General features: G+C 40.5%; 1 protein-coding gene across 1 annotated transcript in view; it reads right to left on the bottom strand.

The window, feature by feature from the left end:
- REPS2 (RALBP1 associated Eps domain containing 2) overlaps nucleotides 1–22390 on the bottom strand; it is a 91193-nt gene that overhangs the window by 5621 nt on the left and 63182 nt on the right. The window contains exons 14-15 of the mRNA XM_088532766.1: nucleotides 11748–11812; nucleotides 1207–1290 (exon numbers count right to left, since the gene is read on the bottom strand). Of these exons, the coding sequence (XP_088388892.1) occupies nucleotides 1207–1290; nucleotides 11748–11812 (149 nt within the window). The remainder of the gene's footprint in view (nucleotides 1–1206; nucleotides 1291–11747; nucleotides 11813–22390) is intronic.

Here is a 22390-nt window from a genome sequence, read left to right as displayed (position 1 = left end):
AAAAAACATGTGTGTTAAATTATCCACAGAAAATTAATATGTTGAATGTGTAGAAGATCAGTATTTTCTCTGACAGTTCACATTGAAGAGATAGTCTGACTCATAGTTAAAAAAAAAAGTGTTGGATTTTCATGTCTTTAACAGTAAGAAGAATTTTTACTTTTTAAAATTAAAATAGCCCATCACCCTCAACCTGCAACCTGGGCCTCACAGACTGTGTCTTCTCTTTATTTTAGGGAGTGAGCTGGGAAGACAGTGACTATGAAGCAGAGTGACCACAAGAATTTAATTTTCCCAGGAGGGGTTCAAAGTGGAGCAAGGAATATATGAGGCTCAGTTTGAAGGTGGTGGTGGTGAACACACCTGGAGGGAGATGCAGCCTGCAAAGCCCTACCATACACAGAAAAATTAGCCTGGGGCATTTGCCTGTGCCCTCCTGTTAGAACAAGAAGTGTACTGATGCTCCCAGGGCAGGGTATATGCTAGATAGGGCACCTGCCAACACTTCTTGCCTGAGCTTTTGTAGATGTTCCTTGGCTGCCATAGGGGCTGGGGGCAATCTCCAGTTGCCCTCTACAAAAATCTGTGGGAAAAGGCAGGGACAACATGAACAGAGCTAGGAAAATGCTTGCTAAAGATCATCCCACCCGTGAGAGAGGTTCTGTGAGGACTGACCTTGCAATTTTAGTGATTAATTTATACAAATTCTATGCTTATACACAAACATGATAGAAACTCTACATCTTAAGCAAACATTTGAAGAATTTTCTCAAGCTGTATGCACATTTAGTAGCAGATTCTGACCCCTAGCAAGCAGGTGTGTTTAAATAGGATCAAAACTGAATCTTTAACAACCCGAAGCAAGAAATGTGTCACAATTTGGAAGAATTACAGCGAAACAGGGGTCAAGCACAATCAAACTCTCTTTCTGTCTTCCCTCTGGCTCCATGAGTCCCTATTGATTCGAAACAAATGGCAAGCTGCCCTTCTTAAAGCACATACATTGATGCATGCACTAAGAGCTTTCTTAATGATTTATCTGAGCTGGTGTCACACATGATCCCAGTTCTCTCTAGTGTCTTAACCTCTAGAGAAGGTAAACATGTAAAAATGTAACCCTAACCCTCAGTTTAATTGCTTTAAAACAACTACATTTGTTGATGAGGGCAAATCACTCAACAATGGAACAACATGTGCAGCTCTCACCTTCTTTGCTGAGCTGTTTTCTTCTGCCTGGGACGGGGGTCTAGTCAGCTGAGGATGTAATTCAACCTCGGATACTTGCTCTGTCTGTAACAACAAATCAGTCATTGCTATAAGCAGAAAATGACCAGCAGTCACATGTAATAAAGTCAACGAAAGGAAACATTACACATAAAAGTTACCTTAATGATTCAACGGCAAGGGAAACAGAGATACAACGTGGCAGCTGAATGGATGACATATGTCTTTTGTAGACTGTTAATGGAACTATTTTCTTTCTTTTTTATTGTGATAGGAAAACAAGAGAAAAGCTTTTTTTTTTTTCTGTAAAATGTTAGGAATCGCGTCTATGAATATAAATGACCTACTGCCCAAGATATCTTCTAGAGTCCCCCTTTTTGCCTAAGTGCTCAGAGGAAAAACTAAGGCCTTCGGCAGGGTGAGGAATAAAAGTCAGAAAGATCTCGGTTGCACCTTGTCACCTTATCATCTCCTGAAACTGATGAAAATTCATTGGACTAAGCCCCTGTCTTTGAAGTATGCAAGGCTGAAGTGAGAAAGCATGAGATATACCAAAAACTGCAATAAAGTTACTAAAAATACAAGTCATAAAAGAAGCCTAATAATTGACTTCCTTCCTTCCTTCCTAGGTTTCAAACAGGAACCTAGGTGAAGACATAAAACATGGGTCTGCACTTAAGGCAAACAAGACACCCTGCCTCCAATACCTCTGCCAAAGAGGAAAGTGAAAATGGAGTGTAAATCCTTTTCTTTTCCTGCCTCCAAATCTTCCCCTACCTTTGGAATTTGCATTACTAGGACATGGTTCAGCCCTTCTGCTAAAGCAGGGCACCAGGATTTGGATCTGTTTGTCCCAGGCATACTATGGCAAACTCAATAGAGCCATTTTCTGTAGAGAAGCTATCAGGTGGCTCCTCAAGCAGGGGAGGAGGGGAAGGAAGGAGAGGGGAGGCAGAAGATAGGTAACCTGCCATCATGATTTTTTCGCAAAAATGGCTCATTTCTATATGAACAAATTTTGTGGCTAAAAAAAAAAAACTGGAAAGTAAAACTGAAACTTTAGAGGGACCAGAATTTTAGCCATATTAAAAACCTGCTTTGCACTGAGGAGTCTAATCTCTTGTTGTTTACTCATCAAGTAGTTTAGCAGTCACAAGTTTCACAGTGCTTAAACATAAGTTCTTTTTTTAAAAAAAAAAAAGAAAGAAAGAAAAAGAATGTACTAAAGTTGGTATGTTTAAAAAAAAGCAGTGACTTTTTGAATGATACTTCCACTTCTTTACTAACAAAAACAGTAAGAGCTCAGCAAAAAGCTGCAGGGCACAAGGAGTTCTGTCAGGCTGCTGCTGTTCTTCAACTATACGATGTTGAATCTGTATATAGAAGTTTGAGTTGGGATCTTCTTTTGAATCTGTACATAGAAGTTTGAGTTGGGATCTTCTTTTAAACCCAAGTGCAGTTCCTCTGGAGAGGAGGAAAACGTGCCTCAGGTGATGAGATTTCTCTCCTGCTTTTCTAACCGTGCTACATCTGTAGGGTTATCCACAGGGCGTAGGGTGCAGCCTGCACTTCTTGCTGGCCATCCTGAGAGGGGAGATGCAGCCAGCAGCCTCACAGCCGCAACAGCTCCAGGGCTCTCGCAGCCGCAGGCTCTGGCTGGGGCCACGGGGCTGGCTGCTGTCCCAGGGCAGCAAGTGCCACCTCAACCAGGTGTCCAGAGCTCAGCAGCCTGGGCAGTCCAACAGCTCCATGTAACAGCCTCTCTCCCCTCAAAATGCCCACCAGTCCTGCTGAGGCAGCCCAGGTGTAACGAGGACCAGCAAGTGACTGCCGTGTCCCTCAAGTGCCACCTAGTGGCACGCAGAGTGGGCCACTCCTGAGTATTTTGCTTGCAAAGACTGTACTTTTTGAGTGAAAAAAAAATAAATTAAAAAGAAGAGCTGCCTTCAGGTGCACACTTGCAGACTGGACCTGTGCTCCATGCAGGGGGTGGGCAGGCACAAGCTCCGGCACAGAGCGAGCCACAGCTCTTTGGAGCAGCCTGCTCTCTGCATCAGTGATCTGCAGGACTAAATACAGAAAAACCTGTGTACTGCAGCAGTGCATTTTGTTCTGGCACTGGCATCATTTAACCCAGGCAAAAGTCTTACGTGGAACTGCAGCCTGTATTAATGAAAAGGTTTTCTGACACAGCTACAAGAAGACCTATCCAGGTCAGGTTTTAGAGGCTTTATAAGTGCTTTTACAATCTGGTGTCTCCCCATACTACCCCAAACACAGACTTTAAAGGAAGAAACCTTCCAAGGGATATTGGAAATTTCCACTTGTAATATCTTGAGGTTTGGGAGCCTGAACTTTCTCCTTAGCAAGTGATATCTCCTACCTTCCTGACTACTGAAAACACATGGAGGACCTTCCAAAGAAGTAGGGTTGAAGCATCCCTTTACAGGGAAGGAATCAGTCTAATATTCTTAGCATAACATGGCATTGATAATGGTATATGACTCCTTTTCTTTCCTTTTCTTTTTTTTTCTTTTCCTTTTTCTTTTTCTGGGAGAGGAATTCTTCACAGATTTTGTTCCCATCTGCTTTATACAGGGGGTGAAAGACAGTCCCTGTAGCCTTCTCCTTGTGGGTAGAGTGAGATCTACTCCAAAATATTTCTGTCTGAGCACTATAGTGGCATATAAGGAAAGCATGATCTGATTAAGGTGGATTCCCTTTATTTAATTCTCCTTCTGCACTGTCCTTATTGCATGCTTAGTACAGTCTTTGAGCAACTCATTTCTCATTCAGAAACACAGCAACTAAACTTCCTCCAGCACAATGGTGTTTTTCTAATCTTGAAAACTTCTTGCCGTTAGAGTAAACACTGGTTTATAAAACTTCAGAATCTAACCCCCCTGTTATGCTTATACTGCTTACACAGTATCATCTTCCAAAGGAAGAATCAGTTATAGCTAATAGTATAAAGGTATGTATATGGAAGAGTCTAATTTGTGCCCATGGAAAAGAGTAAATCACTGCATCCACATCAGAGGTTGCACCAATTGTACTTGCAGAGAAATGAATACGTGGCTTGGGTTTCAGAACACCCTGAGCAGTACAAAAGACAGTTTGCAGAACAGGTGCAAGAATACCTTAATTTTGAAAAGAACAGTAAACAGACACAGAAAATGGCAACACCATGTCCTGTTTCAAAGACCGAAGAGCCTCACTGTTTACTATGACAAAAATCTAGCTACTGATAAGTGTTCTTTTTTCCTTTACTAGATACTCAGATTTTCTAGAAATAGTCACACCCTCCACATTCTGCCAGACAGAAGATAAAACCAGTCAACAAAACTTCTGAGGATGGCCATAGCCTGAGGAGCGACCAACCTGCAGGCTAAGGCCAGTACTGAGCATTAGGACAGACAGTTGCTAATGGTTAGAGCATGGTGAGCAGGAATTAGGAATTGCAAATGTTTGTTATTTCATGGTATGATCCTAGACCAGCCATTCATAACCTCCTTGCTCCATGTGGCAATGCTTAATAGCACCTTTTTTAAAAGCATATACACAAAGTGCTTTGAAAGCCTCAGATTTTTGAAAGACTAGGATAATGATTTACTTTACAACTAGTTCTTCACTTATATTTCTTTTTTTGGGACGAGTTATATGTAGATTTAATGTCCACTTTTCAAGACAAACCCTAACTGATCTTACACTACAGAAGGTCTTCATAGAGCTTTCATATTTCTGTTGCAAAAGAGCATTTTTGCAAGAGGTAAAGTGTATATTCTGGATTCAGTTTTGCCAACACTTATGCTCCATGGTTAACTTTACACATGGAAATAGTCCCATTTTAGTCAATGGCACTACTCATAGGAATTAAATTATCTCTGTGCATTCACTGAAATAGCCCATAATCATTACTTACAGTGCCACTGCTTAGATTTGCAAAAGGTATTGAGAACAGCTTATATCTAAGAAAAAATAGGATAATAAATAGGCTTATTGCTCAGGATGTGCCTATTGCAATCTTTTATCAGCTCTACACAAATTCATTTAAGATGCATTTTTCTCCTTTCTAAACACTCATATTTTTGTGTCTAATGGCAATTTCTAAGAAGTCAAGATGTCTCAATTCCAGTTTTTGTGAGTCTAGTGTATCCCACACTGAATCATCAATTCTTTTCCATTGCCTGTTAGAGAAACTAAAAATGATAAGACAGACAGAAAACCCATGAGGATACAAATGCAACAAGGTGCCAGGGTCTTAGAGTGTTGACTGCTTTCTCAGCACTGTGCAGCACAGAAGTTTTGATAAGCTTTCTTTTCCTGAGCTATCTGAGAGCTAGTGATAAGGTTTAGGAAAAAGGCAGTAAATATAAATGAATTGCTGCAATGTTTAGCCCATTTGTAAGGAAAGAACAGGACCCAGAAGCATTAACAATCTGTTTCAATACTTCATTTCCACTAAACCAGGTTAACATAAGCTAGAAAGGGGTATATGCACTTCCGTAGAGATACAGGCATTGGGTTTTTTAATATAGCCAAATTCAAAAATTATTACAACATAATTTAATTAAGATATGTGCCCTTATCCCGCCCTCCCAGAAACCTCTTTAGACCGTATTTTCTGGCATCCATCAACTACTCCCCAAATTCAATTCTATCTGTGCTAGTTTCCATCAGTTCTTAAACCATAATTTATTTTGTCTGGCTGTTTTAGATTTAATATATAATTTTCATGACAGAGGAGGCTAATCCACTTGTACTATATTAAAGTGGCAGATGGCAAAATCTTTTATACTATAGAAGACTTTCAGTTTTATTACAGACTTCTTCAGTGTCTAATACACTGATTATACAATATATGTTAATCTACAGCAAGAACAGTGGAGTTTATTAGAAAAACGCCTTATCTTATACCGTGGTTGTAAACGCAAGCTAAAAAAGTATTTCTTTGGTTTAATATAAAAAAAAAAAAAAAGGTGTTTGGAAAAATACCATCATATATACGTAAACAGAAGGCTGCCAAAAGCAAAAATATGAAAAAAAAAGAAAAAAAAAAGTAATTTCTACAACAAAAAAGTTCATTCTCATAAAGCTCCAGATGTCCTGCCAACATTTCGATGTCCTCATATAATTTTACAGTGTAAGAAACCACCTAGGCTGGAAGAACACTTTCTCAAAACAACCTTTGTAAAAGAGATAAGCAAACCCTGTCTCATTCTCTGTATCTCTCAAGCTTTACCCAAATGCTTGTAAAAACATAGCACAACATCCATCTGAGGGACCAGCAGGTGTGCGTGACTTGGGCCAAAAAAGGGGGAAAAATTCCACACTCAAGCTAACCTTGACAGGATTTCCAATTTAGCAATGACTGAATAGTAATAAAACATGAAAATAATCACCCTCCTCGTCTACAAAAACTTGTTTGAAAGACTATTACAGAAGATGGACTATTTCTGTGGTCTTAAATAGTGCTTGGGCAATTGACGGTAGATGACAAGGGCCAGACAGCCCACAGAGGCTTTGCCTCCCAGTTAAGATATTCTGGTATCCCCTGTTTTTGCCCAAAGGTCTCTCCAAACGCCGTCGTGTTTTCCTCCTGCCCGGGCACAGCACTGCTGCCTCCGTGGCTTTGCTGGCCCCAGCGGCTGCCCAATTCTTCGCTGCTGAGGCGCTGGCGCTGTGTTTGCAGGAGCAAACCGCGCAGAGGAGAGCGGCCTTCCTGGGAACTGCAACGCAAACGCCCGCGCCGCCAGGATGGCCTTGCGCTAGGCCCGAAGCAACCAGCACTCTCCAACCATTCCTGCGCAAAGCGAGGAGCGGGCACACGGGATGGGATCAGCTCCACCTTTGCCTGTGGCCATCCCAGAAGGATAAGGCTGCAAGCTGTTCTGGCCTTCTTGGCCTCAGAGCCAAGATCAGCGTGGGCACGTTTAACTCCCTAGTCCCAGTACAGCCTGAGCGCACCCCATACTTCAAGCAGAGCAGGGCAGCATGCTAATGGAGACAATTTCTTGAACTGGGTCCCAGTTTTCCCTCGTAATTTCTAATGATGAATGGTCACAAAGCTTCAAAGAGTCGGGAAGTATCAAATAACATTGTGAGTGCTGGACATTCAATATGCTAAAAAAGAATAATATTTTAGCTTTCAAACAAACCCAGGTGCCTCCAGCTGGGAGGTATGACCCACCCTTCCCCCCTCACAGCACTTTGAGACTTCAGCACAACAGGCTCCAGGATTTCTTGGAATCAATATTTTTTAATGTCAATGATGGTCACTAAACTGGCAATCCATCTGTGAGTTCATATAATATAGTGAGATATTAATCTTTAGAACTGCATTGCACTCAAGATAACTTCAGTTGGATAAAGTCCACAAATGCCTATCTACTCTGTTTCTCTTGAAGACTGTGACTCCACATGCAACTTTCTCAGCACCCATCAAAACTGCCAGTATAGACCCAAGGGGAAAACTACCTTCCAAGTGCTCTCTAGAAATGAACTCCAGTACAAATCAGTGTTAATTCACAAAATCAAAATCAGTGTTAATTTACAAAACCAACAGGCTTAAAGTTTAGACTGTGGGAGAGGAGACTAGGAATCACAGTTCTTTTTCAGGCAAGATACACGAGTTTTCTTCCAGTCCCACTGTTTTCCAATCCCCTCATATAGCACAGGCAGGACTGAAGATGTATCATCATTACTGGGCAGGAAGATACAGAAATAGTTGCATATAAATATCTGAAAATTGATCTTATTGCGGGATGTTGCAGATAGTGAGATGACACTGGATAAAATCCTGAAGAGTTATATTTGCTCTTCAGCGATCACCCATGATTCTGTTAACATAAATATGCTACTCAGCCTCCCACAGTAAGCAGCTGTGGTAAACGGCTTCTGTGGGCTTAAAAGCCAACAGCAATAAAGTATTATTTTGGTTTCCATTTAAAAAAAAACAACAGAGGCTTATTTGAGATGTGCACACGCATGTTTGGTTCCAGTTCAGATTCAACGGAATGTTATTCATGTGCATCCAAAATTTTTTTCTGACTGAAATTTGTGTCACTGAAAATTAGCTATATACACTGCTGCCTTCCTATCATGATTCCTACTGTCTGTAAGTTACATAGACTTTCCATGTAACCCTGTGGCAACACAAAGTTTTGAAGTCACAGTGATTTCAGTTCTCCTTGATGACTTCCATTTATCATTAAGTTAGTAGCACAGGACCAGACACTAAATTCATCTCTCTACAGGCTCAGACAATACACAGCAGATATTTCAAAGAGCTACAAATTGTCCTTTCTATATGACATCACCCGCAGGGCCAAACAAACTAAAATCTGTGGCATTTTTTTTCTTGAAGAATTAAAATCTGTAACTGTAGCCTGCCACATGAAGCAAAGAAGAGAGGTCCCAATCATTATCAGGTCCCAACTCTGTGCAGTAATTGAGACTGTATTACATATTTATGGTCAGAAGGAGAAGACATTCTCCTAAATTATTCTTAAATACAAGTTGATTTTCTCAACAGAGAAAAATCCTGAGGACATGGAGTCACCACAGTTCTTTAAAGACAATCATGAAAATAACACCAAGTCCATCCATTAACCTTAAAATCCAGTATGAGAGTTTAAGATGCATCTGCACATGTAAATATGTCTACCTCCCAGTGATGTAAAATGGCATGGGCTGGCAGCAGGAACTCTGACCAGAGAACTCAGCCCAGCTGCTAGTTCCCTATGGAGCGGATAAGTCATCACAAGATCCCAAGAACTGAGCCTGCCAAAATAAGCCTGTCTATCTACTGAATTATGGCTGAGGCTCAGTTACACAATGAAACAGAGAAGAGCAGACCTGGAGTTCAGGCCACAGATATATTAGCCCCATGTTTCACTTCACGCTACATTTATTCAATGAACCAGTCCTTTCCCCCGTTACTCACCTAACTGCATTATGGAAGCAGATTTGGATGCGGATCTGATTTAGTGATTTTGTGATATGACTAGAAATGTTTGGCACGCTATGAATAACCAGTGTTTCAGTAACTTGTTGAGCTTGATTACTTTGGATGGTTTGACAGGAAAAATAATGTTTTCCTTAGGGTCAAAACAAACGTTAGTAAAAACAACAGCAACCAAGGACTACAGTAAAGATGCTGTTTCTGTATTGCTATTGATCTCGCTCACAGAAGGACTTCTGCTATACTGAAATTTAATACTTATCCCCTGGTACCTCTATGCACTTTGCTCTTTGCATCCAATGAACCCTTTGATCTCACTCTAAAGAGCCCACAGGTCCAAGCTGCTTCTCAGTCGCTCACAGAAAACTGTAGTCTTCAGCGGAAGACTTCTCTTCCCTCCTCCATGAGCTGAGCCAAAACAATCACACCACAAGCATACTAACATGGTGCACAGCCACCTGAAATACATGGGCTCACTTCATTTCCAGGCTACACTTGTCATTCACAGTACTTAACTGTGGGCATACTGTAAAATGCTAAGGTAATAAAAGGGATTTTAAACAACATGATTGAAAAGAAGTTAAAACAGAAATTTAAGAAGAACTTGGGAAATCCTGAAACAGGAAAAAGCTGAATGTGTAATTTCAGCATCATGGCTTTTCTTCAGTTCCTGATCCTGCCTCTATTTTGAAAGTAGATCCCCCTCTCCAATTTCTTCATGCTCTTTAAATCAAGGGCCCCAATGGAGTAATGTAATCCATATGCTCATTACTCCTTACGTACCATTCATAAGATCAGCTAAGCTGAATTATGACCCCATCACATATCCAACCCTATTTCTGATTACCTACATCACAGAAGGGAGTATCTGAAAGCCAAACAAACAGAATGTAACAGAGGTAAAGTAAAATGGTTTTAAGAAATGCTTTTATATACATTTTTGTAAGAAGTCAGAACAATAATTTGGAAAATATGTAAGTATCTTTAAAAATCATCAGAAGTAAATTTAAAAAATGTAAGTAATACATGTAAGCAAATCAATGGCTATATATTCAATACTGACTAGACAGTTTATATCGGAAAGAAGTGTATCAAAAATTTCACACAAGAATATTGCACTTATAATTTCAGACAGGTCCTGTACTCAGGACTCAGTGCAGGCTAAGCATTGGCTCAGTATTTGTTACGTGGTAAGGAAACTGCTGTATGAATATACAAATTAAAATCTCACTGCCCTGGTGAAGAAATGAAAATCTATCACATGACAAGAAAATAAACAATTAGCAAAATCTTGCTTGAAAACAATGCTCTTATTCCTAAGAATGGGGACTGGCTGTTATTTATTGTTTCTCTGGGTAACAGGGCTTGCAGCACAGGGAGTCAGGGTGGCTGGGACAGCTGGCACAAATTACAGCAGAGGCAGAACGGCCGGTGCAGGTTTGGTCAGGAGCTGCTGGTAGGCAGACAGGATGGGAGGCAGGTGCAGGATCAGAGGAAGGCCACAGGGAAATGCTGCTCTTCCGAGGAGAGGAGATGAGACAAAGCTAAAACTGGATGGGTGCACCAAATAGCAGCGTGAACACTGTCCTGACTGAAGGGAAGCTCTACCAGAAAGCTCTCCAGGCCTCAAGACAAAAAACTACCCTCACTCAGCAGGACTGGGGGGGAAAAAGGAAACAAGCACATTTGACCATTTTTCTTTTGCAGCTGTGGGTGGCAACAAGTCTTTTAATAATTCTACCATAAACACTGGGCAGCGAGAGATGTTAGCATTAGACTCTCAGAGCAGATCCCAAACTCAAGTGATGACTAGCCCAATAAGGGTGCCCCAACAAGCCTGTGTGTGCAACCTGCTGTTAGCTCCCCTGGGGACTTGTCCTCCTTTTCTACCTCACCCTAAGGAAATAACATATGCAGTGCACTGCTGCCTATGACCTAACAAAGCCAACAGCATAACAAGAACAAGACATCCAGCCCCTATCATTTCCAGCAATACAAAGCAGCAGGTGAATACAGATATTCATGATTATGTTTATTTAAATTGTGCTACAGCAATGCAAAGCTCTTAAAAAAATAGCGTGTCACCAACGGATTTAAACTTAATATCATCAATGACATGGAATTCACTTCCTTTCAGGGTGAGTTTTCACACCCATGGGGGAAACAAACTCTTCTAACTATGGCTCCCTTACCAGATGCCCTCTGTGCATTGGAAGCTTGAGAAACAAAAAGCTGGTATCAAGCCCATGCCTTGCAGGCATCAAACTCTATCAGCAGACTAGCCTTAGTGGCCTTTAATTTATAGTCTTGCCTATGCCCAGCAGGCACATGCTGACTCTGCTCCAAAGAGAATTCATTAGTCAGTAATTTGACATTGCACCATGCTGACTAGACAGACCAACGGAAAAGGGCAGGTATGGGCCTGCCGAGCAAACTGCATGTGTGCGTTAACTCGGAAGTGAGAGCAGCTAAGATGCCCAGGCTCACTTGTTTTCACCACCACAACAGGAATATCAATAATGGAGCAATACTCAACAAAGTGCCAAAATTTTGCACATACCTGAGTTACGGATGGTCGAGGGGGCAGTGCAGGTGGTGGTGGGGGCAGCCAGCCTGACCTCGCAGCTAAACAGTGACGGGAAAAAAAGCAAACAACAAAAACAGATTTTTTACTCACAAACATAGCCACATAACCAGAAATATTTTTCCAGACAATTCCTAATGACAAGACAATACTCAGCATTTTAAAAAGCAACCAAACCTGGTATTGAGCAAACCCTTTTTGAAAGGGCTTCCTTCGGTACTTACCATTCTCTAAAAAGAGAAAAATTAATTCCTTTAAAAATCCACATTATCACAAAAAACAAAGAACCCAGTCAGCGACAAAGCTGTAGCTAAGCAATCTATTTCTAGTTAAAATAAAGAGCCTCAGAAACAAGGTCTACTTATCCTTGAGACTTGATTCTTTGCCTGTAATGTTTAACCTTACAGTCTTTTGCTTCAGTATATAATGTAGACATCAGAGGTCACTGCAGAAAAAATATGACATGATGAAGGGAGCCCAGAAAACAAAACTTCCGCTACAGAACTAGAAAGACACAAGTCTAAATGAGTGAAAAAGAAATCAGTTTGCTTTAGCTTTGTTCTGTGTGTTTGAGTGTCATTACTCAATGTGGATATTCTAGGGGAAGGAAGAGAAATAAGGGAAGAAAGACAATCCCTAATGACCAGTTTAGGCCCCTTCAGCATAATATAATCCAGACTTGCAGTTTGAGACAGCAGACATAGGGTAACAACCACATTGATTTAATGTATTTTAAGGGGACTGAGAAACAGAGTGGCTGAGCCTATCACAGGACAAAGCTACAGGAAAGACGAAGTCTTCCAGAAGTAGCTACAAAGGTAGGAGGAGGCTAATGCACAGACACGAAATGGGACTGACAGGAGCCTTTGGTGGGCCAGCCTTCCCAAGGCCACAGTTAAATTCTGCGTCCCCACTTGCGCTGGGAGAGGCACAAGACAGTCCCATCTTGCTTACACTGCTGATTATTTGTAAAGGAAAAAATGCAATATTAAATTTAGAAATGCCTTTTTACCACAATAATGCTATGAAAGTAAATACATTTAAACACTTTTTATTCCCATGCATATTCTAAAAAGCCACAAAGACCACTATGAGCTTCGTTACAGCTCAGCCATTTACATATTTTACACACCAAGACTAAAAATGTCTATATGGTTTGGAAAAAAAAAAGGGATAAAAGGACATTAAGGATAGCAGTGACATCAGAGTAAAAATGTGTGGGTGGAAATATTGAGAACAGTTGTATTAGCTATATACAGCTCCAGAGAGGCTTCAAATACACAAGATGTTAAAAAAAATAAAAAAGTATCAACTCCCTCTTTAATCAAAATGAAACCTCAAATCCCTACTCACAGCACCAAAGAGGGAGTAGAGGAATTAAAACCCAACTTAGGCTGAAATAGGGAGCCACTATCATACCTACAGGTGTAAGAGAGATTCCAAAAAAGCACAGATTAAGCAATTAAGATCCTTTCTCAAGTGTTTAATTATTTCTGTTTATAAAGCCACTCGCCATCTCTTAGAAATGGACAGCACAATATAAAACCCTCACTTTCTTGCAGTCTGAACTTCAGATTATTATTTCATTCATGTGAGCACTGGCAGGGGCTTTGGCAATTATGGCTAACAGCAGTATTTGAAAACGCAATCTAACGCCAACACAAGAGCTCAGTCCGCTGCGTACGTTATTAGCAGCTGAGCACAAATGCTCAAGGTGATAAGTTCATGTGCAGGGAGCCTTGTGGGCGCCGTGCTTCCGAGCTCGGCGGAAACGTCCGCGTGACTTTCCCTGCCCCTCCGCGCCAGTCGTTTGGCCTCCGCTGTCACCTCCGCACCTTCGCACAGCTCGAGTGCCACCGAGCGCGCTGCTGCAGCGAGCTGGAGGGTCGGAGAGGCAAAGCCCTGGGAACAGGCAGGCCAGGGCATGCGGGCACCCATGGCCAGCGGCGCTGCGGGCAGAGCACTGCACTGGGCAGCTGCTTTGGCCTTCTCAGTGCACCTCCAGCACCCCCAATTTTTGTGGTGAGTGGCTTAAAGTGAGCCTGACGTGGACTACTGCAACAAATTCATCCATTGAGAATTGGCCTGAACTTTGGCATTGCTCTAGAGAACATGTCACCTGTTGTCCTGCTCCCCAATCATTCTAATGACCTACAGAAGTAACAGGATAGTCTTTACTCCAAAAGGCACCGGTCTTGCTGGAAAAACATGTCCTGAGGTTGTCCCCAAGCCCTGCACTGTGAGGCCCAGCAGGACTCCTGGAGTTTGCCCCACATCATTCAGAAGGGAATAGTTATGGCTTACTAAAGTGGTCAAGCAAAAAAGAAAATTGCACCTTCAGGTTTCAAAATATGACATAAATGAATTTAGCATTAAAGAAGTTGGATGCTTATACCATGTGCATTTGACCCAGTTTCCTCTTTTTTTAATCCTGCAAATTCTAGCTTAAGCTACTCATGAAATATTCATAAAATTCTTGCCGTTGCAGAACATCTTTGGCCTGTTGTTGGAAGGAAATGATGCTTATGCTAGCACAATTTCTAGGCAAGAGTCAGTAGACTTTTGAGGAGTAATAACAACTTATTATTATTTAAAAAAAAATTCCCCCCCAAAGCTCCAGTGAGGAAAAAAAAAAAAAAAAAAAAAGCTAATGACACAAGTTATATGCTTCAGTCTTTTTCAGTGCATCCTGGAGCTGTATCACATGCATTACTATAAATGAGAGCATTTTCATGCACTCGTTACTCCTACAGAGAACATGATAAGGCTTTCAGGACAAAAATCCTGGCTCTTCAATTAGTGTGTTTACACTTTATGCTGGCCTGTCAGGATGGCAAGCTTCCAGGGTGATTTTTCTGCCCTGTTTTGGTAATTGCAAAGGCCCGTTAACACTAACAGGACAGCACACTAGATTAAAAACAAAAACAAACAAAAAACACTAGGCTTTCCAATATGGAGTTAGATTAACATTTAATAACAAACATCATGATTTAATGATTTGATTTAATTCTATTTTCTGAGGACAGGCCATTCTATCCTACTTAGCTAAGTTGCTTCTTGCTCCCCTAGGAGAAAATACACTACATCACCTACCAAAAGCAACTAAGGGTCTAAGTACTCTACACTTTCATTAGTCATGGTCATGGAAGAGACCAATTACGGTGACCATCCAAGAGCAGTTTCTTTATTTGACTTATTTGGTCTAGGAAGGGGAGTCCAAAGAAAATGCAAAAACCATCAGAGTCCTGTCTAACCCATAGGAAGGACTTGACTCCTTCAGCTTACTGGGCATTGCAACAGGGCAGGATGCCAAGACTGGGCAGGAATAAACTGGGGTCCTCATGATGCTTCAGATCAACACGTAAGCCAAGCATGCTGCACCTCTTCAACTAAACAACAGTAACTTATCCTCTTTTTTCTTACGATGGAAAAAAAATCCCTCAAAATACTCAACTGCAGGATGCATCTTTTTAAATTAATTTATACTAATTAACTTTTTATCATCAGCATGCATTTCTTAAAATTTTCCCATGTCAGGTATTTATTTTGTTTCAGTTATTTGAAGCTTTCCTTTTTGATTTTATATGCCTCCTTTATCAGACAAGTTAATGTTGTTTGGAGGAAAAAAAATGTGCTCTTTTTTCTCATCTGAAATAGAACATATGTATTATGAGTATCCTAAAAGAAGGGTGATTGTCCTCAGTCATGAGCCATTTCACTCCCTTTCTGGCCCTAAGTGGTGCTAATTACTGTCTGCCAAAAGAGGCTGATCTCACTTGATGTCAAAACCCTGAACTGGCCCTTACAGTTAGTTGCAAGCTGAGGGTCTCAGCACAACAAGCCTCTCACCCCATGATCAAAAGGGCACTCAGTTTGGTAGTTCCTCTTAATTTGGTTGGATCTAAATCCAGTTTTCATTTCCGTTCCATTTTCCAGTCCTCTTCTGCAATTGAGCGGAGCACATTCAAGGATGGACTTTAGCAGGAAACAGAGTTGCTCTGGTGGCATATGCCTGCCAATTTTGGCAGGGCACAACTCCTTTTGCTGGGACGCAGGAAAGGAGAGAATGGCTGCATCGGAGATCGAGATCAATTTGTGTTGCCTCAGAGTGATTTGCCTCCACATCAGGTCTAACAGAAGAACAACCAATTAATTTTAATCTATCAGAAAGCAAAGGATTTGCAGTACTGAAAAGAGTTCCACAAAGATAAGCCAACAAAAGGAATATTGATAGTATACCTAAGGAGTAAGGCTTCTCACCAACCGCTTCAGTGCCGCAGGCGGCTTGGGAAGCCAGCATCTTTGCCCTTCCTCTTAGGGGCTAGTCTGCAGGGTTCTGTTACTTTTCCTGCTTCTGTTGCCAAAAAAGCAGACCACGGAAGAAAGTTCTGGGTCCTTTCACAAAAAGCTTTGTGTCTCAACTGGAAATTCAGTTCTTGTTTACCTCTGTCTTATAAACCTTCCTTCCTTGTTCACCGATGCCAGTGTTCAGATTGGCATACTGGCATATCAGATCACACTGAACCCTCACCGCAGCCCTTCATTTATTTACATTCCTGACTTCAGCTTTCATAACGTGATTGTGCAATAACTGTTTTCCAGGAGATCTATTAATTGTCACTGACATGCCTTTGGTAAGTCAGAAAAAAAAAAAAATTAAACCTGCATCCAAGAATGTAAATTTAATGAAGGATTCTGGTAAGGTGATTGTGAAATACTTGGTTTTCCAGGGTCTGTTTCACTAATTCTCACTAATACATCTTCAGAAGGCAATAACAAGGAAAAAAAAGCCATCTTAAGACTCCTAAATAGTTTTGTTAGGAGGTTTGTGGAAAGTTCAAGGGTGGCACCAGCAAGTTCAGAACTGCAGACAGCATGCAGGTTGACTAAGATTCCTTGTCTCCTCACAGTTAGTTTCTGGTAAACTGCTCAGCAATAAAGCTTCACACTTCTTAGCAACTGATATACATATCTACTGTCACAGACACACTCTTGCTATAGACACATTTCATGTGTTAACCATATAGAATAACACTGGTACCTCAGTTGCATGAAAAATTATCTATGCTCTCCAAGCAGTTAGGAAGAGATATAGCCAGCCATGAAGCACTACTAGTATTTCTGCAGCATGAACTCTCAGGTGTATATCTTAATTTACGATACAAATGCTTTCTTACATATTTGATGGGATACTTCCAAATCCAACAAGCGAAATACCATTACGGTTGAGTGTTTGTATGATGTCTTTTTAAATGCCCCATGCAATTTAGCATGCTTTTACTGCAAAATAGATTTTTCTAATCTCTATGTTCTGTCCTGTGTTACATATCCAGGACTTCTGCATTACTACTAGCGCTCATTATCTTAAACTATTTCATTTTCTAGTTCCTGTTTTCTGTGTTTCTCTCTGGAAATGGTTTCTCCCTCTTTTTCTCCCCCAAATAAAGCTATCCACGGTTTCGTACCATCTCATTTTACATTTAGCTTCATTCTCCACCCACAGGGAGGCATAGTCCCTCCACCTAGCTCTGGCAGATCCGTGTTGCTGGGTTTTCTCTTTGCTGCTGAGGACCTGCTGAATTTCCCGGTGAGAATGATGGAGGCTCCCAGCGGGGCGGCAGCTGCTCTGACTCTTTTCGGTGGAGATCGACACAGAACGTGCACAAGAGGGCAGGGATGAGCAGTGAGCGACCACTATCCCTCCAGTCCTACCAGGGTGTCAGGCTCGTCCTTTTGAGGGTATCTAAACCTGCAGAGTTGCATCAAGTACACACCAGAACAATAAGACTCTCCGTGGCAAAACTTGGGCAGTAGGCTGTTCTAAAATGCATGAACCTTTTGCATGGAATATCGCAAGCCAAGTGAAACCGATGAAAACAGGTCAGCCAAGGTCAGTCAGGCTGGAAAGGCCAGCCAAGAACTTTTAGCCTTAAAAACTTGAAGTAGAAAACCACTTTTTTGAATTAAAACTTTGTGACATTTTTAACAACATCTATCTTTAACATCTAACTTTAGCAATATGTAATAGAATGGAAACAGATTATAAACCATTCCTTACAAAGGAAAAAATCCTTTAAGCAAAATTCCATTTATAAGCATAAAAGGCTGCTAAGGTTTACCCCAGTCTGCAGACAAGTACTCTCTGTGCTCAGCACATAGAGATATACATAAAAATTTACAAGTCTAAAAATAGAGAAATAAGCTACCCACTCAGATTCCAACCGTGCAACCACCATTCACCCATTTACATCCTCACCATTTTCTTCAGCCCTTTCAACCTTAATTTTACCCTTGTCCAGCTGGGCAAAGAAACTAATTACAGGATGGTAAACATATCTATCCTTTATAAAAAATTCTAAAAGGCTGAAGGGCATATAATTCCTCCATTCACATCAGAGAGGGGATATTCATATTTTATTCAGAATAAGCTCAGCTCAGTGAGCTTATGTAGAGAACAGAACTGGAGGGAAACTGCAGCTCCAGTTACAGATCAGGAGCTAGTTGTGCTGGGAGCTATAAAATCCCCAAACAAAAAAGTCATTCTCTCCTTAAAAAAAAAAAGAAAAAAAATCAATATTTCTGCCAAGAAAATTTTACAGTAATGTCATTGCAGTGGTATAGTGCTGGAGAAAAGTAGCATGAATGGCAGCTTAATTATGTGATCTGCCTGCTTTGGTTTACCTGTAAAATATACTTTTAATTGTTGCTACATACCCTGACAAGCAGAGATGTTAACCTGACTCTGCACTAAAACTCTTGTATACCGTGCAAAAAATATTTAGCAAAATTGAATGTTTTACAGCTGGTACTTGACAGTGTTGTTGTTATTCTAAAATAAAGGTCCTCCAGAATTATCAGCTCCCTAATTTAATCTTCTGCTCTGATTGACAAACACAACACAGTAATATGCAACATAGCATAGTGCTACCGTTTGGACAAAATGCAGCCCTGCTATCCAAGAAAGCGGTTGGATTTTACCAAATGGAAGACCCAACAGGAAATGAGAGGAAGTGGTCATGCAAAATTAAATCATAATTAATTTAATTAAACAATTAAACCCGGCATAAAGAAGGACATTACTCTTCCAGATCCTGCTGTCACTTCAACATTGAATCAAAAAGTTAATTGGGAAATCTCTATTTATGGCAAAGCAAACAACACAATTCACTGCTCAAAACCAATACTTAAAAAAAAAGACTTAGTCACTAAGACCTGCAGATAGCATGCCCGTATTCCCTATTTCCTACAAAATACAAATAAGGGTTGGAAATGCATAAAATTTGTTTGCATTTGGACAAACATAACAAATCAAATACATCTCAGTATGCTTTCACTATTCACAAATCTCCAGACTTAGCAAATAGAGCCCACCAACCTTGTAAGTTCACAGAAAGGTTGTGCTAATTTTACAGTTTAATGAAATATCAAAAAGAATCCAAGAGTTGTGAGCTTCAAAGATAATAAAGGAGGATGAAACGCGATGTTCAGTATCTTCCTCTAGCACTAATGAAAATGGAAGGGTGCAGGAAGAAGCATCGACTGACTGGGTCTTATGATAAAAATACAATTTTAAGCTTATGACAAAACACCAATCAAAGTTACATAGGAAATGTATATACGTGGTAGTACAGAAATGACAGGGTGATACATCTAGACCATTTAGGAGAATGTGGAGAATGCAGAATATCTGCTCCCTTGCTTCTTTTTTTGTGAACAGAGAAAGCAGAGGAGACACTTTCTTGCTTGGCAGCTCTAACTAGCACCACTGAGATAAGTAGAGGCTGCAGGGCTGACTGTAATTAGAAAATCATCATCCATAACAGAAAACACTACACTTCTGATAAAATGCTAGTCGCCCCTTACAAGTAAAGATGGTACTTAATACCTCACATTTTGAAAGAGAGAAAAAAAAAATATCAGCCTCAAGTTACTGGTTTGTAACTTGGCTGAAACCAACATCCCCAGAGGAATTAATCCAAGTTCCATTGGGTATTTGCATACATGCTCGTGTATGAAATGGTGCCCCTCTTTCATGTATCCTCTACTGCAGGATAGCCTCATCAGGACACGAATTTCAAAAGCAAATGATCACTTTAAACTTTCAGTCAAAAAATCATTTGTAAATAGTTATGTGGCTGCTTTGATGAATTATACAGAGACATTCAATCTGCTTCCATAGCATCATGGAACAACGCTGTTCATGACAGCTACGTTGTTTCATCAAAGCAAATTCTCGATTCAAAACAAGCATCTTTTGTACCACAGAACTGTAAATCAAAAGAAATCGTGCAATTCAGAAATGAAATTAAGTGGGAAAGAAAATGTATTCTACTCTCTCTCTATTTAATTATATTTCAGAAGCATATGTATCAGTCTAACAAGACCTGGACTGTTGTCAGTGACTATAAACAGATAATTGCCCAGAACATCACTCAGAAATAAATACTTCAGTAGTTTTCATGAACAGAAAATGTTCACGAGAACAAAATGCCAGAAGACAGTGATTGCCTTTTTTTTTTCTTTCTTTAATGCTTAAAGCTTGGAGAAGTGTTCAGAAAAGTCTCTATCCCTGACATGGCTGTATTTCTCTCAGTAAACATGCTCACACTTACATTTATCCATGCCCAGAGAAAAGAATATGTGACATTCCCACACTTCCACAATGGCACAAGTAAGAGTTGCTCTGCCAACTCTTGCCCATCCACCTCTCTGGGCAGGACCCACATCCCACACCTTTCCAGCCCCAGGTTAGTGGGGCCACCCATGGGACTTACCTCTCCCTCTCGGGCCAGCTCAGAAGGCTGAGACTCACCCCAGTCCCAGAGTCACCCCAAGATGGAGCCCGGTTTATTGCAGCTATAAAGGACAGATGAGGAGGATGCGGTGGCTGTGACCAGTGCGCAACTTGGGGTCCCCTCAACTTTGCAAAGCTCTTAGTTTGTGTCTAATTAGACAGTGGGCTACAGAATAGGTAAACATATAAATCAGTTCATGTGTATATTTAAAGTACATTTTTATTTTCACTTCAAACCTGCTGTTGTCTTTCCAGGAATGCATAAAACTCAGCCAAGTATTTTTTAATATGCACATAGGCCGAATGCCAGAGATTATATATACACTAAAAAGAAATACATACAGATTCTAGCTGTACTAAATCTTTGTCAGATGGTAACCCAAAGGCTACATAGGATGAACGGGTATGCAGTGATTTTTATCCAGTTGAATTCACTAGCATTCTTAAACACTGACATTGCAGTAAAAACTCTTCTAGCCCTAGGGGAGTTTTGAAAACACTTTGCACGAAGCCAGTGAAATTTCCACTGCAGCAACTTGCCTGTGCAATGCCTGAGAAAACATGCAGCCTTCGTAACTACACCAAAAGCATGGGCACCTACAAGCAGTTTCAGGAGAACAAAAACAGGCACAGCACTTCACTGATGCTGCTATTCATTAACACCGCTATTCCATTTCTTGGATTCTGTTCAGGGTTGAACGTGGTCACCCTACCACACCAGCTTTCTCAGCCACATCATGGCACTTGAGAAACTCTTCCCGGGCTACCGTTGAGGAACACAGCTCAATATATAATTGAATACCTCCCTACAGATCACCACATCCACAATGTCTTCCCAAATTCAAGTGTCTTCTTGAATCAAGGCTTTATACTTATTTTTCATATATCTACACATATAGAGAGATCAATAACATAATTATGTATATTATAAAATGTCTAAGAGTAGTTTAATAATTATCGTAGATTTGGAAAAGTTAATTCTTTCATTACATTTTAAAAATATCTAGGGCACAGATTTGGATTTTAGTGTTTCTACAGCTCATTTCAGAAGTGGGGCCTTTCAGTAAGTTCTCTTGTATTTTTGTGTTTTTTTCTGGGTAATACAGCACAGTACAGTAATACAGAACCCCAGAGAAGTGCATATTCCCTGTGAAGCATGAATGAAGCATCTTCCTCGAGTGCAGTTTTGTCCCAAATCAGCAATTTGGGTTTAAATAGCTGGTGCATTACCAGACAATCTAGGAAACAAGCACAAATATTCTCCACATTTACTCGCCAGGCAAAGACTAGAAGATAGGTGGCAAAGAGGACATAATATAACATATACAATAAATGAAGTATTTATTTTCCTGCCCTTTAAATTCAAAATAAAGAAACAACAACAAAAAAAGACCCAAACCATTGATGACTTTACAAGTGAAGAAGTGGTATCTATAGATTAACATGATCAGTCGGTAACTCAAAACAAATCTTGACACAACTGAGCTCCTTTGCAAGCATGGGAACACATTTTCACTCAAATCACAAACTTTATTATTTTGAACAAGAATTAGCAGGACAAAAGCTAATGTACGGAAATGTGTTTATTTCAATCACATGGGATACGGCCTGAAACCTCTTATAACGGCTGATACTGCAACTTGGTTTCCTGTACTGAAACCTGTCAATACAGTGCTGGTAGAAGGGATGGCCCATTTTAGGCACTAGCTTTTGAGGCTGGGATACAACAATTAAACTATTTTTGAATATGCTAAGAGAGAAGTGAGAAAGCACAAAACAAAAATAGAGTCAAGAATACTTTAAGACAGAAAGCAATAAACTGAAC

This window comes from Tinamus guttatus, unplaced genomic scaffold (genome assembly GCF_059628265.1).
Source record: "Tinamus guttatus ecotype Peru unplaced genomic scaffold, ASM5962826v1 Tinamus_guttatus_pri_ptg000470l, whole genome shotgun sequence".
NCBI classification, from domain to species: domain Eukaryota; kingdom Metazoa; phylum Chordata; class Aves; order Tinamiformes; family Tinamidae; genus Tinamus; species Tinamus guttatus.
This window is presented reverse-complemented; position numbering and strand designations above follow the sequence as displayed.